This window comes from Rhincodon typus, chromosome 16 (assembly GCF_021869965.1).
Source record: "Rhincodon typus isolate 14 chromosome 16, sRhiTyp1.1, whole genome shotgun sequence".
Classification (NCBI taxonomy): domain Eukaryota; kingdom Metazoa; phylum Chordata; class Chondrichthyes; order Orectolobiformes; family Rhincodontidae; genus Rhincodon; species Rhincodon typus.
This window is the reverse complement of record NC_063347.1, coordinates 13,594,699-13,605,700: the sequence shown is the minus strand read 5'-3', so window position 1 is coordinate 13,605,700 and position 11,002 is coordinate 13,594,699. Positions and strand designations below refer to the sequence as shown.

At 39.6% G+C, this 11,002-nt stretch overlaps 1 protein-coding gene across 1 annotated transcript; it reads left to right on the top strand.

The window, feature by feature from the left end:
• The first annotated feature begins 558 nt into the window (after window positions 1–558).
• On the top strand, window positions 559–10,853 carry LOC109928274 (hyaluronidase-4-like). The gene is made up of 2 exons (XM_048606693.1): window positions 559–955; window positions 9,831–10,853. The coding sequence occupies exon 2, from the start codon at window positions 9,882–9,884 to the stop codon at window positions 10,851–10,853; it is 972 nt and encodes a 323-aa protein (XP_048462650.1). The 5' UTR covers window positions 559–955; window positions 9,831–9,881.
• The last annotated feature ends 149 nt before the right edge of the window (window positions 10,854–11,002 follow it).

Sequence of the window (11,002 nt, the reverse complement as noted above, 5' to 3'; positions counted from 1 at the left end):
GTCAGCCTTCCTGCTCCTCTGATGCTGCTTGGCCTGCTGTGTTCTTCCAGCTCTACACCTTGTTATCTCAGATTCTCCAGCATCTGCAGTTCCTACTATCTCTGGAACATCATCTCATCTTCAGACTAGGCACTCTACAGCCTTCTGGATTTAATATTGAGTCAACACATTCAAATTATAAACCCACTCCCATTCCTTGCCTTTCTTTTAGCTTTACTTGTTACATTCTCTGCCGCCATGTCCTCTCTCCCGTGCCCCTATTCCAGTGGGACTGTCTTCTTTCCAGTCTGGCAGTTAGACGCACCATTGTTCTGCCATTCTCACATTCTGATCACTTTATCTGCTTTGTCAACACCTTTTCTCCCCAGCGCTTCCCACCACCACCACATCGCACTCACTCCACCCCCACTATTGCATAAATGCTCCCCTCCACACTTCACAACAGCTCTGAGAGCTTGCTGTCTCCCCATGGATCCTGCCTGACCCACTGTGATCTTCAACATTTTTTGTTTTTAGTACAGATTCCAGCATCTGCAGTAATTTGCTCCTGCATCTATCGGTCTAGAATGGCTCAAAGCATTTCACAGAACAAACAAAAAAAAACTCAATATCAAGTCAAAGAGAGAAGTATTAAGATGGATGACTAAAAGCTTGGTCAAACTCTCAAAAAAGCTATCAAAACAAAACTATCTTGAAGGAAATACATCAGCTCAAGAAACAATTCTCAAAATATAAGTGCTTTCCTACTGCTGTTGGGTTGTGTGGAACAACAAAGTAACTTTGACTGTCAACAGTTCTACAAAAGACCAGCAGCAACAGCGATTTCCAACATAAAGCAAACTTTGGCTGAAAAGTGTCTTGAGACATCCTCAGGATGTGATGATGTAATACAGAAATGCAAATTAATTTGATTCTTCAGTCTTTCTGTCACAAGACGCAGAAAGTCTGAGCAGTGGTGAGTAAGTAAACTGTCTTGCACATTGTCTTATTTACGGGTACAATATATTTAATACGAGTCTCTTACAAAATGTGTGTAATAAAAGTTTGTAGAACCAGAGCTTCATTTTCCATGTTCATCAAAAAAAATAAATATGCTTTTCAGAACAGAACAACAGCTCTGTAAGGTTTATTTTTAAGTTCTTAATCTACTGAGTACTTGCAACACACAACGAAAGGAAAGATATTTGACTTCTCTGCGATAAGAATCAGCAACAATTTTTAATCAAAAGTACCATGAATGAAAATGTAAAAACAGGCTGGAGAAAACTTATAAATAAAAATACTTCAGAAAATTAAACAATCATTGATAATTTAATTTTCATAAAATATTTTTGCTGTACATGTTGACATGGAAATAGAGGTTACACAGTAGTGAAGGTATGGGCTATATGAACACAGTGATATTGAATTAAGTAGTATGTTATTATCTAGAAGTCTATGCTGTATGAAAGGAGACCATGGAGAGGGTTAGCATGCACATGCTTCATATATGAGAAATGTAAAAGAAATGGAGAACAGTGTTTATATAATGTTTGTGAAAATTTGGAAGTTCTTGGAGTACATGTACTGAATACAAGGAGCATGTAGTTTTACTCACTATAAGCATTTAATAATATTCAGGATTGCTGTGAAGTTAAGCAAGTATGATAGAGATCTTTTTCAGTCCCTTATAAATAATTTCACGTTTTTTTCGACATTGATTTCCATTGGAAGTTAAACTGTAAATCTTGAATGAATTGTGACATTTACCACAATATTGTGAAACCTTTATTAATTATGCAGGGAAGGCTTATTGCAGTACACTAAAATTAGTATTTTTTGCACAATGAAAATTTTATGTTGCAGCAATGCTTTTTGTTGCGTTGTATTTTAGTGCTTAAATTTTGGAAAGGCAAATCAGGGCGGGACTTATACACTTAATGGTAACATCCTGGGACGTGTTGCTGAACAAAGAGACCTTGGAGGCTCATAGGTCTTTGAAAGTGGAGTAGCAGGTAGATAGGATGGTGAAGAAGGTGTTTGCTATGCTTGCCTTTATTGGTCAGTGCATTGCGTATAGGAGTTGCGAAGTCATGTTGCGACTGTACAGGACATTGGTTAGGACACTTTTGGAATACTGTGTGCATTTCTGGTCTCCCTACTATAGGAAGGATGTTGTGAAACTTGAAAGAGTTCAGAAAAAATTTACAATGATGTTTCCAGGGTTGGAGGGTTTGAGCTATAGGGACAGGCTAAATAGTCTGGGGCTGTTTTCCCTGGAGCATCACAGGCTGAGGGGTGACCTTACAGAGGTTTATAAAATCATGAGTGGCATTGATATGGTAAGTAGACATGGTCTTTTCCCAGGGTGGGCGAGTCCAAAACTAGAGGGCATAGGTTTAAGGTGAGAAGGGGAAGATTTAAAAGGACCTAAGGGGCAACTTTTTCACACAGAGGGTGGTGCATGTATGGAAAGAGTTGCCAGAGGAAGTTGTGGAGCCTGGTACAATTACAACATTTAAAAAGCATCTGGATGGGTATATGAATAGGAAGTGCTTAGAGGAATATGGTCCAGAAGCTGGCAAATGGGACTAGATTTATTTTAGGATAACTGGTTGGCATGGACAAGTTTGGACCGAAGGGTCTGTTTCTGTGCTGTTTCTGTGCTGACTCTATGATTCTAAATATATCCGTGCTGTGCCAGGTGCTTGCATCAGTGACAGAAATAAATTTTGGATAAAGGTTTCTGGATTAAAACGTAAAATGACAAACAGTAGACAACATATTTACATAAAATTATCTTTTACAATTGCCAAATACAGAGCATTTGCACTGAAAGATACATTTTGAAAAACCGCTAAGGAAATAAACTAAAGATATTTAACATTCTCAGTCATGTTGGATCTTAAAAGTGGAATAATTTATCAACCTTGTTGAATTCTTTAATAAGGTAACTGAGAGAGTACATAGGATATACAGCACAAAAATAAGCTACTTGGTTACACCAGTTTATGCTGAACACGAGACTCCTATCATTCTTCATCTAAATCTACTTTCGAAACATCTATTCCTTTATCTTGCAAGTGCTTGAATACCTCTTAAAATTCTCCTCGTTAGCTCCCCTGTAGTACTAAGTTTCACATTCTTACTGCTGTTTAAGTAAAAAAAAACGTTTCTTCTGAATTCCCTCATGGATTTCTTGATGACGGTCTTATATTGATGACTTTGACTTATGTTTTTTTTCCCACAAAGAGAAAACATTCTATCCGGATCCACTGTATCAGAAATAATCTTAATTATCAAGTTTTCTATTAGGTCACCACTCTGGCTTTGTTAAGAGAGAAGAGACCAAGCCTGTCAATCCTTTCCTGATTTAATAGTTGTAAAGGATTAGTGGTGGGAGAAATGGTGATCAACCAATCACTGTATCTTGAACAGAGATCCCGGCCAAACAGCTCAAAAAAATAAGGCTGAATTAATTAAGTCATCCTAAGAATTCACTGCATTGTAGCATCGAGTGGAGTGCTCCATTGATTCTATAACCCTTTAAACTCTAAAAGCTTTCCTGAATTCTATCGTCAAAAACAAAAAAGATTAAAGGCCATTTCAGCGGTGAGTGTTAATTCTGATAATGCTTACATGTAACTAGAAAGGCTGATGTCCAAACTGCATGTTTTATGGTTGTTAAAATGCAAGATCAGAACGTGCAAGATCAAGAACACCAACATATCAGATTACAGAGACATAGCAACTGTTCTCTTTCATACTGAAGAATGTATTTGCCTTCCTTGACATTTGATGCATCATGTTCAAATTGGGCTCATTATTTAAATTTCAGTATGGATCTTAAGATCTCACAAATAGAAATGGTGAAACATGCAATTTTTTTTTTAAAAGACTGACATGTATTCTCACCATGGAAGAGGCCTTTTTTGCCACAGCTTTGCTGTGATAACACATTGGTCTGAAACAATTTTGAGTAGCTATGATGGAAAAGACCTTAAATGAGGCAGAAATTTGGAGAAAAAGCAGCTTTTACAAAATAAAAACACTAAACGATGCATAAAGTGACCTTTGCACTTTGTTCTTGCAAACAGATTCAGTGCCATGTGGCTTCAATGCACAAGCACCAACATAAGACTTGAGTAGTTGCATACAACGTCTGACTCTAGGTATGAATTGGTTTGGGAATTTACCAGTGTGGAGGTACATAGCTATATGCAGATGTTCCTTGAGTCCTATATGTGGCACGGTGGCCCAGTGGTTAGCACTGCTGCCTCACAGCGCCAGGGACCCGGCTTCAATTCTGCCCTCGGGCGACTGTCTGTGTGGAGTTTGCACGTTCTCCCTGTGTCTGAGTGGGTTTCCTCCGGGTGCTCTGGTTTCCTCCCACAGTCCAAAGATGTGCAGGCTAGGTGCATTGGCCATGCTAAATTGCCCGAAGTGTTCAGGGATGTGTAGATTAGGTGGGTTATAGCGGATTGGGTCTGGGTGGGATGCTTTGAGGTTCGGTGTGGACTTGTTGGGCCGAAGGGCCTGTCGCCACACTGTAGGGTTCTACACTGATCACTGATTTGTATACCCAAATATTTCTGGTAAAATCCTCGATTAACATTCCCTAGTGCCTCTATATCCTTTAGATAATTTAGTGACCAAAATTCTTTCATTTGTGGTCTAACTAAAAGTTCAGTGCAAGTTTACTATGAGCTGCTAAGTTTTCAATTCTCTTTCTCCAGAATAAACACTGTGCCTCTTTTATTTTCTTACAAAAACAGAATTGCCAGAGAAACTCAGCAGGGCTGGCAGCATCTGTGGAGAGAAAAGCGAGTTAACTTTTTGTGTTCAGCAACCCATCAATTCTGAAGAAGTTCTGAATAAGTGTGCTGCCAAAGATGCTGTCTGACCTGCTGAGTTTCTCCAGCAATTTCTGCTTTTGTTGTAGATTTCCAGCATCCACTGTTCTTTTTTTGAAATGGCCTGGCAAACACATGGTGCAACTTGTGGCAATACATGCATTTATACTCCTACCTCCCTAATTTTCCTACAAAAATGTATTACTGCACATTTATTTGTGTCTTATAAATTATTTGTCAATCTGCAGGTAGGCAAGGGTAATGTAGTATGCATAATTTATTTCCCAAAAGGCCCTCAATGAAATTCAACATATTGGCTGAATATTCTGATGACCAGGTTATTGTTGGAGCTGTATAGACTGTATTTGCTGTCAGGACCATGCAGAATCCTCAACACCAACTCCGTGAGAACTGCCCAGGAAATTGAAACTTCCAATGGGCAATTCCCTTGTGTCTGAAACTCTCAAAACAAGCCATAGGAAATAGAAGATAGGAGCAGGAAGGGACCATTTGACCCCTCAAGCCTGCTGCACCATTCATTGTGATTATGGCTGATCATCAAGCTCAATACCCTAATCCCGCCCTCACCCCATATCCCTCGATCGCTTTAGCCACAAGAGCTACATTTACATCTTCCTTGAAAACACAATGTTTTGGCCTCAATCGCTTTCTGTAGTAGTGAATTCCGCAGGCTAACGATTTTCTGGGTAAAGATGTTTCTTCTCATCTTAGTCATAAAAGGTTTACCCTTATCCTTAAACTGTGACCCCTGGATCTGAACTCCCCGACCATCAGAAACATGCTTCCTAAATCTAACCTATCTAGTCCTGTTAGAATTTTACAGGTTTCTGTGAGATCCCACCTCATTCTTCTCAACTCCAGTGAATACAATCCTAACCGGCCCAGTCTCTCCTCATACATTGTCCTGCCATTCCAGGAATCAATTTGGTAAACCTTTGTGCTGCACTCCCTCTATAGCAAGAACGTTTTCAAATAAGGAGATTGAAAATGGACACAATATTCCAGGTATGACCTCACCAATGCCCTGTATAATTGCAGCAAGACATCCTTGTTCCTGTACTCAAATCCTCTCGCTACGAAGGCAAACATACAATTGCCTTCTTTACTTCCTGCTGCACCTGCACGCTTACTTTCAGGGGCAACCAATAGAGGAGTATAAATAAGGTGAATGGCAGGTGTCTTTTCCCTAAGGTGGGGATTTCAAAACTAAAGTACTTATTTTTAAGGTGAGAGGAGAAAATTAAAAAAAGGCATGAGGGCCAACTTTTATACACAGAGAGTGGTTCGTGTGTGGAATGAACTGCCAGAGGGAGTAGTGGATTCAGGTGCGGTTGCAACATTCAAAAGACATTTAGATAAGTACATGAATAAGAAATGTTTGGAGAGATATGGGCCAAACGCAGGCAGATGGGATTAGTTTAGGTTGGGATTATGGTCAGCATGGGCCAAAGGGTCTGCTTCCACGCAGTAAGACTCTATGACTATATAAACACTCATCCATGTACCTTGTAACCTACCTTTTACCCACGTGGCACACAATTCTGTTACTAACCTGCCATCCACCCTACCCCGTCACTGATATTACATACTTACCTTTCCTCAGTCACTTTCAAACTGACTTTGAGACCTTTAACCCCCAAAACACAGCAGGATGTTCGAAGGGGCATGTCTTGGTCTGTAGCACAACTCCTAAGCTGAATGGGCTTTTTCCTGGTTTCTTTCCATGGACGAATTAGGGACTGGCCAGTCTTGGAAACTGGGCCAGAAAAATCACCAAGAGGTATATTGGTAATTTTAAAGAGAAATACCATCAGTCGAACCTGTTTGAATGTACTCACAATATTTGGACCAATAAATTAATGAAGAGTGAAACATAAATGTAATTAATGCAGAGTCCGGGGACAAATTTCTTATAATTCCTTCATGAGCTGGGAGTATTGTTGGAAAACTCAGCATTTATTCCATTCCCGAACTGCCATTGAGAACAGCCACCTTTCTTTTAACTGATGCAAATAAACATTGCAGTTAGGAAGGGAATTCCAGGTTTTTGATGAATTTTTGAGGGTTCATTTTTCATTCTCACTAGGTCGTTTGTTAGATGTTGGAGCCACATAATCACAGTACCTTCCATATTTGTGTTGACAAATGGGATATTTGGACTCACGCAGATGCAGATTTGGAAGAATCCAACACTATCCTTAGTAACCATTACTACTCTGTTAAACTTAAAGCAACAACATCACACAAATAAAGCATGAATTTCATGACAGTGTTTAAATTGGCATGGGATAACAGGTATAAGTTAGCAACTTGTTTTTTTTTTAATAACTGATGCACCTATACACAAAATCCATCACAATAACCATGCTTTCCAAGGTCACATCTAAAAGGTTGCATGTTTGTCTCTAACTCAGTCACTGCACCTCAAGTAACTCACAGCACATGAGATACTTGGAGATGTGACAACTCAACAATGTAAACCTTCATGAAATTAACTGATGTATTAAATTATCCTTTTGACAGGATTCATCACAATAGTAATGTTTATACAGTACACAATTCCTTTGTTGAAATGTTCAAAACTGCTCTCTCTTTTGTTGCTTCACTCTCCCACACTTTTCTGTTCCTCTGTCCCCCTTTGAGGACTGACTTTGCCCTCCAGCCCTTTGCTTTGCTTCCTAGCCCCACCATCCTCACTTTCATGCCTCTATCTCTGCCAAGGGTCCTGGCTTTGCTTGGCCACTTGCTGTGCTCCAGCCGCACTTACTCCAGTCCACTTGCTCATTTCTACCATTAACCTTCTCATTGCATTCATAGGCTACTTTTCTTCCATCATTTTCTGATGATAAATTCACTGTGAGCCTATCAGCAGCAGGTATGAAGGAGAAACAACCTCTGATTAGATGAACAGCCTTCACAAATCCTAACTGTCTGAGATCATAGAATCCTTACAGTGTAGAAACAGGCCATTCAACCCATGGCGTCCATACTGATGCTCTGAAGAGCATTCCACCCAGACCCAGCCCCCTACCCTATCCCTGTGACTCTGCATTTCCCATGGCTAATCCAACTAGCCTGCAAATCCCTGGACACTATGGGCAATTTAGCATGGCCAATCCACCTAACCTGCACATCTTTGGACTGACACGGGGGAGAATGTGCAAACTCCACTCAGACAGTTGCATGAGGGTGGGATCGAACCCAGGTCCCTGGTGCTGTTAGGCAGCAGTGCTAACCACTGAGACGCCATACCACCCCATATTAGGGCAATTTTTATCTGATTGTTCATGTGAGTGAATCATCCTGGACTGTTCTGGGGCTTTGGGGGGGCGGGGGGCAAATCTGCCCACCATCCCAGTGTATTTTCAGTTTTGGTATATACAGTTTGGTCCACCATATTTTAAAGATGATTAACAGACATTGAGAGAGGGTAAAAACAAAAGAAAAAGGATCATATCAGAACTTCAGGAAAAAGATGAACAGGCTGGGCCTCTAACAAAAACAAAATTGCTGGAGAAGCCCAGCAGGTCTGACAACCTCTGTGAAGGAAAAAAACAGAGTTAATGTTTCGGGTCTGATGACCCTTCCTCAGAACAGGCTCTCTAATGCATTCAAAAGTAAAGGCTATAGAATGGCTGAATAGAGATCTTTAAAATGATGAAGATCTTTGTAGACACTGAGAGAGTATTTCTACTTGTGGGAAGAAAACTTGAGGTCATCAGTGAGAGATTGTCACCAAAAAATTCATATAAGGAGTTCAGAACAAACTGGTCAACCTGTACACTGGTGAAAATGTGCAACTTGCTACTAAGGAAGTGGTTAAATCAAACATATATGTATTTCAGGGAAGGTGAAATAAGCGTGAGAAGGAGAAAGAAGTAGGGAGGATTATTCTGATCAAGTTAGATAAGGAAACATGGTTCAGTGGAGTATAAATCCTGGTATGGTGTGGTTGGGCCAAATAACCTGTTTCCATGCATATAAAATCCAGCTCATTTTATTTAATATTCAATTACTTTTGTGCATAAAACCTGAACTATAAAAAAATGCTTTAGCAGTAACAGACAAGGATATTTACAATTCTGTATTATGTTATTCATGTAAATTGCATGGAGATATTTTGAAAGGGAAAAGTTTTATCTTTCCAAGAGCCTTAAAGAAAATAATCTGGTCTTCATGGATTTTTAAAAGGTTCCTTAGGTTAGAAACAGTTTGGGAGAAGAGTGGCAACTCTGTTTGATAATATTATGTATTTATAACTGCTGTCCTATTACATGCTTTATAACAGACTCTAATAATTTTTGAGTAACAGACGTTAAGTAGTAGGATCAGAAAATTCTTCTGTGGAGAGATCTTTAGCCCTGACACAGAATCTGCCTAATGTGCATTGTCCTTTTGCAGTGTTGTATAAATGACACTGCAGTGTGATATGATCTAAAAGTTATATTTTTGTCTGAGGTGGATCTTAACTTCACACATAATGTAAAACTGGACTGGAGTGAATTGGCAGCCAACTTTATCATCTCTCCTAACTAAAGTGGAACTAACAGTGAGAACATCTTCTATAACAGCTTCATACAATCACACAGAGTCAGTATCTACCCGTTAATCTTACTGGGTGTTGATTTTTTGGTGTTGACGCATTTTCTGGAACTTCATTGAAGTAGCCATTCTTCATTCAAGAGTGAGACATTGATCAGTAGGTTGTTACCGTAAAAGGTTCTTGTCCTGCTAACATACAGGGTGACTGAATACTTTTTGGGAGTTTGAACTATGGGGTAATTCAGTTACAGCAGCCCAAATGTTGTCATGTCTGAAACCAATTAACACTGCACAGGATAGGGAATCAAACTTCAGTACTTCTACACTGTGTGCCTAACTATTACCTGATGGATCTCAAGCATTTGATTTTGAAATCAAATCAAGTGTGTAATTTTTTCAGTTTCCAAATGAACTTTGTTGGTTTTTCTCTTTCAGAATGGTCTGTTTGGGAGAGGTTCACCAGCTGCTGAGGAAAGAGCCATAATAATGTTATCAGGTCTCACACTACTCGCATGTTTCCTATTTTATCTCTCTACCCATCCAGCTATCATCTGGGGAAATGAATTTAAGCCAGCAGCAGCCTCGCCGATTATCCACAATAAGCCATTTATTGTGGTTTGGAACACACCTACAGCGGGGTGTAAAACAAAATTTGATGTTGATTTGGATCTGAGCGTCTTTGATATTGTTGAAAATGCAAATGAGACCTTTGTTGGAAAGAATATCACCATATTTTACAAAAACAAATTAGGACTTTACCCATACTACACCAGTGAGAGGGTTCCAGTAAATGGTGGTCTTGTGCAGAACACCAGTCTGTCCAACCACCTCAAAGTAACTTCAGATGACATTTCCACTGTACTGGATAAAGACTTCCATGGGCTCGCAGTGATAGATTGGGAAGAGTGGCGACCACTTTGGGAACGTAACTGGGGCCTTCTGCATATCTACAAGGAAAAGTCCGCAGAACTAGTAAGAAGCAAATACCCCTATTTACCAGAAAGTAAGATTCTCCAGATTGCCAAAGAGGAATTTGAAAATGCTGCACAAGATTTTATGAAGCAAACATTAAAACTAGGACAGACTCTGAGACCAAAGGGTCACTGGGGCTATTACAAATTTCCAGACTGCTATAATTACTTTAAAGAAAATGAAGCTAACAATTACACAGGTCATTGCAAAAAGGAAGATATCCCTAGAAATAACGAGTTAGCATGGCTCTGGAAGGCATCGCGATGCCTTTATCCAAGTATCTACATCCCTGAGAAGCTAAAATCCTCAAATAATGCTCAAAAGTTTGTTCACTACAAGATTAAGGAGGCTCTCCGTGTTGCTGCCCTTGATTCAGCCAATGATGCTCTGCCTGTTTTGGTTTACTCCAAATACTCATACATAAAAAGACTTGACTTCCTGACTGAGGTAAGCAAGACATTGTTCCAAAATAAGTCAAATGGCTGAAATCGTATTCAATAAAGCAATTTGTGATGCTGCTATCGTGGATTATGATACTTGAATTTCAGTCTCAGTTTAAGCCATTTTTCTAAAAACCAAAAGAACTGCGGATGCTGTAAATCAGGAACAAAAACAAAGTTGCTGGAAAAGCTCAG